The sequence below is a fragment of the Homalodisca vitripennis genome, chromosome 1 (assembly GCF_021130785.1).
Source record: "Homalodisca vitripennis isolate AUS2020 chromosome 1, UT_GWSS_2.1, whole genome shotgun sequence".
Lineage (NCBI taxonomy): Eukaryota > Metazoa > Arthropoda > Insecta > Hemiptera > Cicadellidae > Homalodisca > Homalodisca vitripennis.
This window is the reverse complement of record NC_060207.1, coordinates 142,539,555-142,555,659: the sequence shown is the minus strand read 5'-3', so window position 1 is coordinate 142,555,659 and position 16,105 is coordinate 142,539,555. Positions and strand designations below refer to the sequence as shown.

The window sequence follows — 16,105 nt, the reverse complement described above, 5'->3', positions numbered from 1 at the left end:
ACTTTATTTGCAATCCAAGACGTCATAATTAAAATATAGGAAAAACTTAACGAAATCTCGAATGTTTTACCATATGTAGAAATAAAATCTCATCTTGATTAATCCCATAAGAACAAATGTTAAACCTTAAACTCGTTAACGCCCTTCTCTTTGATCATGTATAATTATGGCAGATATTTTATCCTAAATGTACAACCAACCAAACATTTTTGAAATGTAAAAAATTTGTATTGGTTTTCAGAAAAAATCTTAAAATTAAACGTACTTTATAGTTAAAATACTAAAAAGAACACACGTTATAAGTTTTATTTTATCTACAAAGAACATTCATATGCGGATTAATAAAAGTTGTAAAATAATTATCACATCTACTATAATTATATAAAAAAAATAACAGCTGAATACGATGACACTCTTCTTATGATACAAATCTCTAGGTACAAATCTTTCACTACAACTGGCTCTTAATAACATTTTGTTATTAATTTATGTATAATAATGTTAATAATTAAAAATATGTGTAAGCCAATGGGTTAATAAACAGTTCTCTGTCCAACTAATCGGTATCTATATTTTACATACATTCAATAATTAATTGTATTGGGTATGTTAAAAAACGTGAAAATGTTTGAAAAATTAAGGAAAGAAATCTTTGCAAATCTATATTTACCAATCTGTCTTGAAACGGATCATTACCATCTCGGTCACACATTGAATTGTCTCACAGACCAAAAATAAAGATTTGCCATAACAAAATATGTATGATACTGATTGAGCTTCGCTTTCTTGAGACTGATAGCAATTTAAGTATGAATACTAAGCCTAAGAAGAGAAGAAGAAGTATATTATTTCTGTCTTCTTTGCTACTGTATAGTTCTTGTCTGCTATCGTTTGTTACGCTGTCTGCACTCTGCTTTGCTTTCGGTCATCATTATTTCAGTGAATGCAAAAACTAACACATTGTAGGCTATTTTTCTCGTAGAAGAATTGTGAAGAGTACATGGCAACTCAATACAGAAAGTTTTTAAGGTTATTGGAGTCATGGCCCATTGACAAAAGTAAGCAAAACAGGTGAGTAAAAAAGTTTTAAATTTAGACTTTAGCTCTTAATTTATATTTTCTAATATAACGTTTTTGGTCTGGCAAAATGTAAAATGGTATTAGATATGTTTTTTGAACTTACCTATGTAGGTGTCACTCTAAAATATTTTAAATGTCTTGAAGTAAAACTGTGTAAAGTATGATAAGTGGGCCCGGTTTTTATATTGATATTGCATAATTACACCAATCAGTATAATTAGCCATCATGGGTGCAATATAATAAGCAGGACCGGTATCAATTTACAAAATCGTGACCATGGAAAGGTATGTTAATTTTTTTTTTTCCTGAAAACTACAATTTTTCCTGAAAACAATAGTGAAGAAAAAATTCGTCGGCAACGAAAATCAAAGGAGTTACGATTTTTTGAAATCCTCTGAAAACTCTGTTTTTGACAGTAAGTTACCTCTGGCAATTTTACTGAAATGATGACGTTAATCCTGTCAACGATGCCTGCCCGCTGCGCAGTGCTGCGCACTGCTTGCTCTTTTAGAAAAAAAATTAACTCGAGCTTGCAAAAGTCGAATCCCAGATCACGTGATGCCCCTGATCCTTAACCCTCCAAGTGTTGTTCGACAAAATTTTGTCGGTTATTTTCCATCCTTAATGCAATAATGGCCGAAAGGCATCAATATAATACAATGATATACTTTCCCCCCAGTTTATATGCACCTGTGATAATAATACTTGGCTATAAATGCCCAACCCATGAAAAAAAGTCCATTTTTCATGGTCACGGTATTGTAAATAAATACCACAGGACCAAATTATGTAATACTTATTTGAAATAACAATATTGTTCTGCTGGTTTCAAATCTTAAAAACTAAAATATTAACAATAAATAAACAAATTATCTTTCTATCTATATGTATAAATGTTACAGAAAAAAACAATAACATGTACTTACCATTTATACTATTTTCAAGGATAAACGTGTCTGATTCCTTTTGAAACAAAGAACAAACATACATCATTCGGGGAGATTTAATAAGTGGCCTACACTCGTTATTCGATTGCTGTTATCAAAAAATCTGTGATGTATGTAAAAATCATACACAATAAGAGTTATAATAAATTACCGTAACAAGAAGAATCTTGTACATTGCAATTTTAAATACATAAATTTATAATAACATTATAAAACAACAAAATCAAGTATGGCCTAGACTTAGATATCAAAGAAACCTTACAATATTTATAACTGGCCCAGCTTGGTATCAAGAAGTAACCGCTTTTGTGAAATGGAGTAAAGAATTCTCTCCGTGTGTTACCAGGAGCTAAACCCACATTTTTAAGCCACTTAAACAAATCTCGTCACTTGTGAGAAATACGTTACTTATTTTCCTCATATTCATCACCATTTTCAAAGTCTCAAAATATTAGTAACGGTAATTATCATATTAACGGCCGGGGCGGAAAAATACGAGTTTTGCGTTAAAAACTTATTGGAATCGTCATATAGACCAAAAAAGTATAAGGTTTGATGGGGTGGAAATGAGAAATAACGAAGTTCTCGAAAATGAAAGATGAAATAACTTTTCAGTAATATCTCCATGTTCTACATCCACGTCTAGCGTCACGTGACCTTTTGTGGCCAATGATTGAACCTCGTGATGACGTCATCGGTTGCGCCGCCATCTTTGCAAACGTAAATGAAAAATAATACAGAAATGAGCAGAATTTTGATCAAAATAAATAATGTTTTTCTTAATTTCGAGAAAAAAATTAATTACGAGTGCCTCCGGCCATCAGCGCGGGCTTCGGCAGCACCTTCGGTGCTGCCCCCGCGCTGATGTCAATAAAAGAAAAACATCCCTCGAGATAGTACCTATCAGTAAAATATAAAATACTAGAGGGGCTGATCAAAAATATAAATTGAAATGTAATGCAAAGGCAATTATGTAAAGTTAAAAAAACTAAATAAATCATGAAAAACTCAAATATATAGATGGATCAGAGAACACATACCATTAGTGTGTTGGCGGATACAGCTGAGCAGCAGCAACAAAAAAGTCGTCTATCACAACGAAACGACAAAGTCTCCCGGTTTAAAAACACCACTCGACCGACGAACACATACACTCATTTTTAAAAATTCCATGTTCAATTAAAAAAGAGATAATTTCGTTTCGGTTAAAACGTAGACTCTTTACGTGCCCTACGAAACACTCCGACACACACAATTCACTAGGGTTGGTTGAACTAGTGGATGGTTGATTCATCATTGTAAACGCACTCACTCAATCCGACCTACTGAACACGATATCTTGTGTAGAACTGACCCATGCCCCGGAGAACTGAGATAACAGGTACGTTATCAGGCTGCTATCAGTCCCGGCCGGAGATAATATTCAAGTAAACAGATTATCCAGACACAGCACACAAACTGAACATTAAAACATTAGGAACTTAACCACTTATCAATATACCCCCTAAAATCATGTTATTTGTCATTTGCACCCCATAGTACTATATATATTTTTTGTTCAGGAGGGTGAGCAGAATACGTTGGTAACGTCAAATTCGTGATTTGCCGCCCCGGCGTTTAATCTTACTGGTACGTTAGTAACTTCTTGTTGTTTATTGTTTACATTAAAATTACTATAACTAATAAGTTGAAATCAGATGCTAAGTTAAATAAATTGTAATATTGAATTATCCTTTGGATAAAAACAATCAAACTATTTGATAATAGCAATCCAATAACGAGTGTAGGATGCTTATTAAGTTTACCCTATCATTCTATTTGTCGCCATTAGTTAAATACCAAACACGATTTTACTTTGAATTAATTTTGAGCTAAATGTCGAACTGAATTACGTTTTAGGCTTTTAAAAATCGTATTGTAATGAAGCTATACTTTTACATTTTTTGTTTGGGTACTTTGGGATTATACCAACCACACCCGTATGAAGAACACAAAAATATAAATTTATAGAAACAAACATGATAGAACGAAAAACTCTTTAACTCTTTAATTACAAAATTACAAGCATTTCCAGGTATTGTGATCGGGATTGTTGTCGCTATTATCTTATCTTTCTCGAGAATCACGATTACGGCAGGCCGCACGGCATCACATGATTATTTAAGTTTTTTGCACGGTACATAATTGCCTTTCCATTACAATTTAATTTATATTTCTGATCAGCCCCTCTAGAATTTGATATTTTACTGATAGGTACTATCTCGAGGGATGTTTTTCTTTCGTTGACATCAGTGCACCTTCGGTGCTGCCGAAGCCCGCGCTGATGGCCGGAGGCACTCGCATTTTGGGTGGCGGAGTGTGATCAAGAATAAAAACAAGTTTTGAGTGTTTTTTTCAATAAAGAGTTTAGTTTTTGTTTGGTAATGTTTGTTTTTGTTGAATTTTTGTATTTGGAGAAATGTACGGGTAAAACACGGAAGTACAAAGCGACGCACCAGCTGAACGGGCGGCGAGACTGCAATCAGGTTATCTACTAGACCGCTCGAGTTTGACCTCTGTCTGAGGATGGGGAGGGGTTTGCGATAAGACAATTCCTGTTTTATATTGACGAAATATTGTTCTACGCTAATCTAGTAATCAGTAGAAGAGAAGCAAAATGTCAAATAATGATTCATGTCTGGGTGTGGTCGGTATAATCCCAAAGTACCTTTGATTTGTAACATTTTATAATATAGATAGTTTACAGTACAGTAGTTTTTTTATTTATCATTACGAATTCATTTTTAAGATTTAATCCAGCAGAACTATATTGTTATTTGAAATACATATTACGCAGTTTGATTCAAAATTTTTTTCAGTACTTATTTTTAGATAGTCATGAATAGCGAAGATTCAATACTCATGAATATCAATGATTCGATAATCATGATTCATTTCTGATGGTGGCCACTTATTATATTCCAGCCTTTAACTTAAAATATGACTTCTAAGTTATTAATACATTATAAGGTAATTGTAAACTTAAGGAATGGAGTGGCAAAATACGAGTTTTATGTTATTAATCTATTTTTATCGTCCTGAATAAATAAATATAGGGTTTTAATGGGTGAAAATGACAAAAACCTAAGTTATAGAATATTAATAGTGGAGCTACTTTTTCTGTTTGCTGTAAGTATTGTAAAGCAGTTCTAGTGTACATTAGCTATAACAATCTCAAACTACTTTTGTCAATTTCTTAAAATAGTATATATAGTAGAAAGAATTTGTAGGCACTTGCGATCCATAAGTGCACAATAACTGATAATATGTTTGAAATTTTAGGTTATATATCAAATAGTTCATCAATCAACAAGACTCAGGGTGTTTGTGCGGGGAAGATAGCAAGCTAAGGAGGAGTAGGCATCAGTGGAAGGTATAATCAGGATATGAAAATTCAGGCGAATGAAGTACAAGCAATTGTAGAAGTCAGAGTACACCTAGGGCTACCAACTGCATCTGAGGATAATTTAAGAGTTATTCTGTATTTGCTTTTTTACCTTCATTTTTGTAACAGGTTTTACGTTTATGGTGAAGATTGATTGACGTTTTCCCTCTGTATTCTTGGTCTTCTTCCTCTTTCTCAACATTTTTATAACAACTTTATAATGGTTGCTTATTCTCTGTGTTTTTTTGCCAATACACATCTTATTTGCACAACTGATTATTGTATTATTTTTACCTGTTTCATGAGTTTTCGGATTTTGCTGTGCAGTACATTTAAAAATAAAGACATTTTTCTTTGTGTTTTGTCATCACTATTAGCCATTTTGTACTCGCGTTTTCTTGAGTTTGGTTCTTGGAAGCTTCTATGTAGGACAATAGAGTTACCTTCTACAAATAGTGAAGAGGTTTTAAGTACAATCAAATGTGTATTGGGTGTTCCATTAAGTTGTTTGATTGTGATAGAATGAACAATTCAGTAATTGTGTTGATTTTAGTTCAACATGGAGTTTTAAATTCCTTGTATTTGTGTATAGAATGTAGTGGCCATTGTCCTCTAGCTCGGGATACACTGTTGTTTCATTGATTTAGTTAAGTTATATCCTCCTTCTCATTAAATATTCTGCAAGTTTCTATTAATTTTACCTTGTTTAAACAAATTTTAATTATGTTTGAAATGTTATTACTTTAATTCTTGTGTTTGCCGGTTGACCCCCGGGAAGGCCATTTTTCTAACGTCAGATCATTTTGGACAAATTTTGGTTAGGAAGGATCTCCACCACCAAGGAAGTTGAGGACTCAGAAATCAGTTAGAAAAGTGAAGGCTACAGTTTTCTGGATTCAAGGGTATACCGATTATTTGATACTTTGACAACAGAAGAACAGTAACAGGGGAATATTATGCTGAACCACTCAGAATTTAAGGCAAGCCATATTGGAAAAGAGGTAAGGGATGATCAGCAAAGGTGTTCTCCTACTACACAACAATGCTCCAGTTTAACAGTCTCGTGTTACACAGACTGCCTTGCGGGAGTGTGGTTTCGAGCAGATCAACCATGCACTCTACTGTTCAGATCTGGCACCTAGTGATTATTTCCTATTTCCCAACTTGAACAAATAAGAAGATGAGAACCTGGGATCCATGGAAACTGATACAGAATAGTGGTTTGCAGACCAGGAGGAAACATTTTTTCACAAAGACATAACTAGTCTTCCAAACTGGTTACCCAAGTGTATTCAATTACGGAGTGATTATGTAGAAAAGTAAATTAGTCTCATATTTTTAACACCTTTCTTTTTACCTTGGTTGTAAAATTTTTTCCCTCGTAAATTATAAAAAGGATGGATAAATGGGTCGATTTGTTATGAATACATAGCTAACAGTTTTTTTTTATGATTAGAACAGAAGATAACCATACCTATCATACTATTCTTAGATAGTCAAGCATTTCACCTAACATTTCATTTGAGCAAGTTTTTTGAGCATAAGATCATTTCAATTGCTCTGCAACCTTTGGATGTTTCAATATTTAGACCATTAAAAATGGCGAGGGAAATCAGTCCATAAATGGAAAGTGGCACACTACTCTGGAACTCATAGGCAGTATAAATCTGCTGTCCTTGTAAAAAAGGTTAAGAACTAAACCTTGATTAATAAACCATTGAAAATCGTTTTAAGAGTTGTGGGTTATATCTTTGTGATAGTAACACAGTGCATTATACAAATGTTGACATACTGAATAATACAGAGAAAAAAATCACAACAGATAATCAAAGCACATTACAGGATGCCAAACAGTTTGTTGATATTCTGGAAACATTTATTGAGAAAGAAACTAGTATAATTCAATTGCACTTATGAAAGATTTACTCCTCTCTGGGTGGGAGATGAAAGACCACAGAATCTTTTATGACATCTGGAAAAGGTGCATACAAAACTTCAATCAGTTGTAGATTGACCTTCTACAACATTTGAAATGGACAAAATCTATAAAGATAAAATTGAAATCAACAAGTCACCAGATAAACATTCCACCCTGTCATCACAAATAGAAGCAGGTAATCACCTAACACAACAATATTGATACAACAGTAAATAAGACACCAGATTAACATATCATGCCTTCAACATCTGCACAAGAACATTGTAATCCACTCCTCAAACCTTGTCACCTGAAACAAATGGAGAGGGAATCCCTTTTGAATTTAAGATACTAGTTTTAGCCTGGAATTCCCAAAGAAAGTGCTTTGTTAAACTGCCCTGTACAATGTCTTCAAAGCAGTGGCAACAAGTCTAAGAAGATAAAAACGTAGAAAATAAAAAACAAAAAGAAGAAAGAATATTCAAGAGATAATTGATAAAAAGAAAAAGTACCTAATCTCAAATGAGATTGAAGAAGACGGGTGGAATGTGCAGCATGTGTAAAGAATGGAACTCATCAGAACTAATCCAAAATCAAAATCTTTTTATTGCAGCGACATTGTATATACATTGTATGGCAAACGTCAATACGGGGTTTCTAAAATTCCAAGCATTCATACACACAATACACATTCATACTTACAATTTTACAATCACGCCTCTTTCATTCTTCGCCAATGCAGCCCACTTAGCACAGCAGAGTCAGTCTTCTAATTGGGCGGTCTCCCAGTCAAATGCCAAAAACTTACCCGCATTATAGAATGCCTGAGACACCAAGAAGCGTTTGAGGCGAGTCTTTAACGCCTTAGGCGTTGGGGCATGTTTAATTGAATTGGGCAGTCTGTTGAGGAACTGCACACCCGCTTGCGAGGGTAGGCGTTCATAAACTATCGTTCTGTGTCTCCCAGTCCGGTAGTTTGCTCTGCCACGCGTCTCATACATGTGTATGTCTTGGCCTCTGGTTAAGGCACATTTACTCACACAAAACAAAGTTGTTTCCAAAATATAGAGGCACGGCAGAGTCAACAGCTGCAATTTCCTGAAAGCTTCCCTGCACGACTCTCTAAATTTGATTTTGGCGATTACTCTAATTGCTTTTTTTTGGAGTCTGAATGCTCTTTGAAACTGAGTGTTTGCGCAAGCTCCCCAAAGGACCACTCCGTAGGCAAGATGGGGGTAAATCAAGCCGTAATACGCCGTAATCAGTACCTGACTCGGACAGTATTTGGCTAAAGATCTCAAAACAAAAATGCCTGAGCTGATTTTTGCGCAAACATGGTCAATGTGCTCATTCCAAGTCAACCCTCGATCGAGGTGCATTCCTAGGAATTTTGAAGAGCAGACTTCTTCCAGTGTGGAGTCATCTAACAAAATGGCCGGCTCACACTGGTTGCCTGCAGTGCGCAAGGCAAAATTTAAAACGTTGGTTTTTGAAGAGTTTGTTGTTAGATTGAGGCTGTGGAAGTATTGGACACAGTTGTTGATGTCAACAAAAGCCTGTTGTTCCAAAACTTCGCTTGACATTGCATTGAAAAAAAGAGTCGTATCATCTGCAAACTGCACCAATTTTCCATGCAGAAGCGATGATTTTATATCGTTCACGTAAAGCAGGAAAAGCACAGGACTGAGGATAGACCCTTGAGGGACTCCATATCTCAGGTCTATTGGTTTGGATGATTTATTTGATATTTGGACAACTTGGGATCTCTGACTTAGGAACGAGCTAAGCCATTTAAGAGGCACGCCTCGAATGCTGTGGGACTTCAAGTTTGTCGAGCAGTGTACCGTGATCTACGCAGTCGAATGCCTTGGACAGGTCTAAAAACACACTCATTGTGTGGTTTCGACATTCAATTCCCTCTACAATCATATCGACAAGACTCACAACTGCGTCTGTTGTCGATTTGCCCTTTCTGAAACCAAATTGTTCACTTGAGAGCTGATTGTATTTGTCCAAAAAGTGAAGCATTCTTATAAGAAATAGCTTTTCAAAAATTTTGCTTATCACTGGCAAAATTGAGACAGGCCGATCCGAAACTATCGAAGAAGATGGGTGAATTGTGATGATTAGTTTCATTTTGAGTACATACCAACTCGTCACCTAAATGAATAGTCTTAAGATGATGAACTAGCATTCATTAGATTTTCATGTTTGCCATCATCTCGTCTGCTAGCGGCACCACATTTTGTAAATGTATGGTTCTATGTATTAGGAATGAAATTTCCCTCTGTGAGATACCATATATTTAATATTTTTGTTGTAATACAAGCAACCAAAACAACTAGAATTTTTTGTAAAATTGATAAATTACTATATTACAAAAGCATGAAATATTATTTTAGTATTTTTTTTAACTTGAGGGTTAATTTTATTCTTTATTATAATTTTAGAGCTTATTTGCAAGTTTGTTATACTAAAATTCAAATGTCCTTAGTATATGATGTACATTTTTTTCAAAATTGAATAAAGAAAAGGCATTATCTATATAGGGTGTAAAAAAAAGTTTGGACTGGCTGTGCATTTTCAGATTCTAAGTATGATCCTAAGCTAAAAATGAAGAACACTTTTTTCCAATTTCCCACATTATCTAGCAGCTATATGCCAATTTTTTATCTTATTTTTTTATTGAAACGATTTTATCTTTGTTATTGTTAAGATTGTTACAACACTTAGTAAACAGGTCCATGTCAGAAAATATTATAACCAAAAATGATATTTTTAAATCAGTTTTAATATTTTAAAAGTGGTTGCTATTTAATGAAATGGTTTTGTTTTATGAAATACTAGCTGTTCCCAGCGGCTTCGCTCGCTTTTTGTAAGCTTTGCTCGTGTATGAGCACTTCTGGTTCAAGTGAATTATATTGTCAACGCCGATGTAGAGTTTACCTTGACACTATCAAGAAAATCTGCCAAAAGTGTATGTTTATAGCCATTGTACACGTACATGTACTTAATAATAAAGTGGTCTAACATTCAAGCTATAAGGCCAAACAGAAATTCATTTGAAAGACAAATATCCATAAAAACTTAGCGCCTTCACATAGTGTGTGGTTATTACACACAACTATCTCGTAATTGTAGTTTACAATTTGCAGGTGCTTTGATAACTTATATATTTTGCAGTGCCTCCTGGTGGTGAGTTACATCAATGGGCATAGCATATAAACCTTCTACGTGCAAAAATACATATACCTACAAATTTTCATAATGATCGGTCAAATAGTTTCTGAGTCTATAAAGGACAAACACACAAACATTCATTTTTATGTTTATAGATCTAATAAATAACTGTTTTTATCAAAATTTTATAAGACACTTTAAGTATATAAGATTTTCCTTCCAAGAACACCTCATTTGGAAAAATTAGTTAAGAAATAACTATTTTATGTTTGTATCTTAATCAGAGGTCAATGTTGCAGGTACCAGCCCTATCCCTTTCCTTATTAAATTCTTGCTGTTCTAAATGTTTACTTTAGAACGTTGCTAGCAATGTAAAAAATAAATGAAAACTAAAACACAAACTTTATTCTGCCACATTGAGTAGTTGAAGAACTGGAGATTTGCATGTTAAATGAGATATAGTTTTTTCCAGGTCTTAGCTGACCTTGACTGCTATACAAAATAAAGTAAGAAAATTTAATTTTGCATTGAATTTGATTTTTCTAATGTTAATTGTGTTTTGTGATTTTATGTTGCAGAGATCTTGGTCATTACATTCGTGAACAAGTCAAAATCAATTTTGCAAGCGGAGGGGTGCCAACTAATGTCAGTGAGCAGGAGTGTGAGCAAGCCTATAACAGTTTGAAAAAAATTAGTGATAACTATTACGGTGATTTGTACAGAAGACACTCAAAGTGCTCAGCTACCGGACTAAATGCTGAACAATGTAATGTTGCATTGTCTGAAGAAGTTCTTGACGAAGTGAATAAACAAGAACAGAATATAGTGAAACGAATGTTTAAAAGATGAGATATTCAAGTGTTAGGTTGTTTTCTTGTGTTAAAAGATTTTTTCATCAACGAAAATACAGCACATTTCTGAATGAAGACGTTAAATCTATTCCTCATTGCCCTGTCATGGCATCAGAAACTGTTTGTTACTTAAAGCCATCCGATGGAGACTTAGTTATTGATATGACTTTTGGGGCTGGTGGCCATACTAAACATTTGTTGGAATTTTGTCCCTCTTTAAGGATCATAGCATTGGATAGAGATCCTGTTGCTTTTAGTTATGCTCAGAAATTAGCTGACCTATATCCAAATCAAATAACTCCTTTATTAGGCAAATTCAGTGAGTTGCCAGCATTATTGGCTAAACTCAATATCAAACAGAACTCAGTTGATGGTATTTTATTTGATTTTGGATGTTCCTCCATGCAGTTTGATGTTGCTGAAAGGGGATTTTCATTAAGTAAAGATGGTCCTTTAGATATGAGAATGGATGGTGACCGCTTTCCCAACACTCCTACAGCATCAGATGTTTTGGCTATGAGTGACGAGGAAGATTTAATCAAAATATTTAAAGTTTATGGTGAGGAAAAGTTGGCAAAGAAGATTGCCAGAGGTATTGTTGAGGCTAGATACACATTTAAGACATTCCGATCAACAAGGGAATTGGCGGATTTTATATCTGGTATATGCGACAAAGACTACAGATTAGATAAAATGCAAAGAAATGCACATATTGCGACTAAAGTATTTCAAGCTTTGAGAATATTTGTTAACAATGAATTGAACGAGATAAATTATGCAATGATTGTCGCACAAAGGTATTTAAAGGTTGGGGGACGTATGGTAACAATATGTTTTCATTCTTTGGAAGATACCATAGTGAAACGACACATTGCTGGTCATACCGTTGATAACTCTGTCAGCAAACTGCCACAAAAATATATTAATTATGCAAAATCACATGATTTAGAAGCTGTTGAAGAGGTCTTAGCTTCACCTTGGAGCATGATTCATAGGCATGTTATAACACCCACAGAAGATGAGGTTATTATAAATCCCAGGAGTCGTTCTGCAAAATTGAGAGCTGCTGTCAAACTGAGATGAAATATTGGATAACCATTTAGTATAATGATTTAACGGTTTTTGCTGTTTTCAAAAATTTAATTTGTTGTGGTACAATAAATATATGTTTACTATGATTTTGTTTTTTTCTTAACACATTTTCTGTGCACAAGGCAGGCCATGTTATGGATGGCCTTAATAGTACCTGCTGCGTATGTGCATTGAGTGTCCAGTAGCTTATCTGTATTTCATTGGTTCATCACAGGTTTTCATCCAGTTTTTTTTCAAAGTATTTTTGTACATATATTCATGAGTTTAGACTGTTTTGAATAAAATTTACTTGAAAAGGTTAGATAAGACTTCTGCGTCAACAGTGTTATAAACTGTGCCAACAGTGTTATAGTATATTAGTTACAGAAGGTAGCAATATTCCTTTTCAGTTGTTATTTCTTCGTGATGAGGGCGTGACTTATGCAAACTTATGGGAAATATATGTAAAATAATATAAAGAGAAATCAGTGGAAAAAAGCTCAGTAAACATCTTCATCAGATACATGTCTTGAAGATTGTTTTTGTAATTGAACGCTTCCAGTTTTTAGAAAAAGTAATAAGTTTATTGTATGTACCAATTTTAATGTTATAATGTATTTAACAGGTACTTTCGTTTTGTTTTTATTTTACACATTTTATGAATCAAAACTGTAGTTATCAAACTTGAAATTTACTAAACATACAATTTTTCTTTCTTTCTCAAGCTCTATTCATTCTCCATACATACAGTCATTGTGCTTTCTATTCAGTTTTCTTATTTTCTTGATTTAAATCAAATATACAATGCAATAATACACAATATACAAATATACCCAACTATTACAAATTCTTTAAGTTTTTTAAAATAAACTTTTGCCTAGTTTTTACTGAAATATGTGTACATACACACAGACAAACAATAAATTATTATAGCTTAGGGTGTGTTATTAATAAATTAATCTTATTATTAATGTAGGTAAGATCAGTAATAAAATATTAATGTAATCAATAAATCGCCAAAATGAATATAAAAATTAAATACTAAGAACATAATGACCAACTTTGATAATTGACAAACAAGTCAGATCTCATGGGTATGCCATTATATACTTTGACCATTGCAAGTAAAACTACATATCAATATTGAAACTAAAAGTCTAAGCAAATATCTTATTTGTAATCAGAGGACCACTCAGGTCATTTAAGGAATCAGAAGAAAATCTTAAATGAGAACATAGGAGTAGTACTGTATATCAAATTAAAGATCTCTGTTAAGAGAAAACACAATGCAGTAAATTCAACCGCAAACATTTCCCTCTGATTAATGTCAGTTAAAAAATTAATTAGAATTTTCAAGTAATTTTTTAATTAGTTCCTCTGCTTTATGATTTCATAGGACTTGTGGTATCATCAACTTAAAGTGTTAATCTGTCAAGTTGAGCTCCTTGTGTATCATTATTGAATTAAAAATAATATGAAACTAAAATCAGATTCTTGAGATATACCTGCCTGTAAATAGTGGAAAGATGAGTATAGCAATGAGGAAGATTAAATAGAAACTATTCATAAAGAACAATGATAATCTTTCTAAAGCCAACCCATGCCATAAATCTGAAAAATAAAATCCCAACCCAAACTTCCACTCATGTCAAGCAAGATGAATGGTGAGAGTTATAAATAAATCATTGAAAAACCATTAATGTATCCATATACGAGTATATATCATTTCCAATAAAAACTGTGATATATATTTGAAAATTAAAACTACTAAATTAAATCTAAGCTTCCCATGGTTTCCACTGACACAGATCTTTAATGATTTGTGTTATCAAAAAACTAATCAGTGAAGACAGTACATGCCCACAAAGGGTAGAAAATGCAGTTTGTTTTATTAAACTCGTTTTGTACATGTTTATCTTTATGATTGATTATAAAGCTACTTTTCATTTCGTTGACAAACCAATTTTTATACCATCCTCAACAATCCTTGACGATCTGATTTTACAAGTAGACAGTGCGCTAAAAATTGTTCGTCTAGTTAAAAAAAAATGGGTTGTCAACTGAAAGGTATCAGACTTATTCATTCATAGTCTAATTTTGTATCATTTTAGCTCCTATTTAACTGAAATAATTACATAGTTTGAACGAATATTTTCATCAAAATCTTTCTTTTACAATAACTATGTGCCACCTTTATTCAATTTAAGACACATTTAAAATACAGGTTTACATTTAAAATTTGTAGAATCAAACGTAGAACCTCCAGCTATGCACATTCTGAACATAAAATCAAATAACTATATTAAATAGATTTTCTGAATGCGATTTAGGGCGAGGGGGATTTTCATTTCTTTTTTATGGCTCTAATCATTGTTTTTTATACAGTGTGTCTTAAAAGTCCCACCCCCTATTAATGTTCTTATGAATAGAGATAAAGTGATTTGCTTTGGGGAATGTTTATATGATCAACTGAGGAGTTTTTATGTATGAATATTTTGACACCTTCTCAAACAGGGTATTTTGGAGTAAGTCAAAAGTTTTAAACAGGAACTCCCAGCAAGTGACACATAGTTTTAAAGGTATTATAAAAACAAGAAGAAGAAGGGCAAAGAACTAGAGGTCTCTAATGTCATTACATCAAATTTGGTTGGTAATTAAATTTTGAATTGTTTTATAAAACCTCAAGACTTGTTAATAATTTTGTCATGAAATGGTAAAAATCTTGGCATCTTACCTTATTTTCAATCATATGGGATGCTTGAAATGGCTGCCTTGTACTTCTTGGAAAAAATAAAACCTGGATTCAAAAATGTCTCACAGTTTGTAATATTTTAGTGTGATGAGGTAGCAGGAACTTTCGATCCTTGTCCTTAATTCATCGAGTTGGGCCATTCTTTGTTGATGGCAGCTTAACTGGTGTTAAATACATAGACATGTTATGAAACCGCATTGTTCCAACTATAAAGTAGTTCGTACAAGGTGCATATTAGGTTTGTAATTTTTTTGATGAATTAAAATATCTATATACTAATTTGTAGAGAATTAAATTCCAGTGAACTAACCAAATGGCGGATTTAAGAGCTGACTTCATGAAGAAAGTAATAGGAGGAGACCTTGCCTCAGAATGGACTGTTGTCAGATCTCTACCCCAGAATCTTCAGGGTAGTAGAGGTGGCCAAGTTTTGGACTTCGCAAGCTCTTGCATTTAATCATTAAAACAACAAAAAGGAAGTATTTCTATATGTTAACAATCAAATTTGATACAATTAGCATGAATGTACTTCATATTTTTTTTTACTCAGACATTTGTAGAAACATTTCTGACTTGCAATGTTTAAATCTGCAAGGATATGAGATATTGCATACTTCCATAAATATCGATTGGTTAAGTCAAAGTTGAAGATGTGTTACTTTATTGAGGTGGTTATAAAAGATGCAATCTATGAGAAAAGTTGTTCATAGGCTACAACAACAAAGGGAGGGGCCAGGTTGGCTCTGTAATATTAGATCTATAATGATTGACAATAGTGTACAAATATTGTAGGCACTTTTAATGCTTATTTATTTGTTTGGATAAGGATCCTGACCCCAAACAGTGATAAAAAAGAATGATTAGAACACATGAGAAATAAG

The 16,105-nt window shown here is 33.3% G+C and overlaps 1 protein-coding gene across 2 annotated transcripts; it reads left to right on the top strand.

The window, feature by feature from the left end:
• The first annotated feature begins 845 nt into the window (after nt 1-845).
• On the top strand, nt 846-12,579 carry LOC124372571 (probable methyltransferase-like protein 15 homolog). 2 transcript variants are annotated; one of them, XM_046830974.1, is made up of 2 exons: nt 846-1,071; nt 11,129-12,579. In XM_046830974.1, the coding sequence occupies exon 2, from the start codon at nt 11,396-11,398 to the stop codon at nt 12,482-12,484; it is 1,089 nt and encodes a 362-aa protein (XP_046686930.1). In that variant the 5' UTR covers nt 846-1,071; nt 11,129-11,395; the 3' UTR covers nt 12,485-12,579. The 2 variants fall into 2 exon arrangements, with proteins under 2 accessions (XP_046686930.1, XP_046686936.1); XM_046830980.1 differs by lacking the exon at nt 846-1,071 and adding an exon at nt 3,636-3,657.
• Nucleotides 12,580-16,105: the final 3,526 nt, after the last annotated feature.

Excerpts from the sequence above, each read along its gene's own strand:
- LOC124372571 (XM_046830974.1), top strand. The coding sequence starts at position 11,396 with ATGAGATATTCAAGTGTTAGGTTGTTTTCTTGTGTTAAAAGATTTTTT.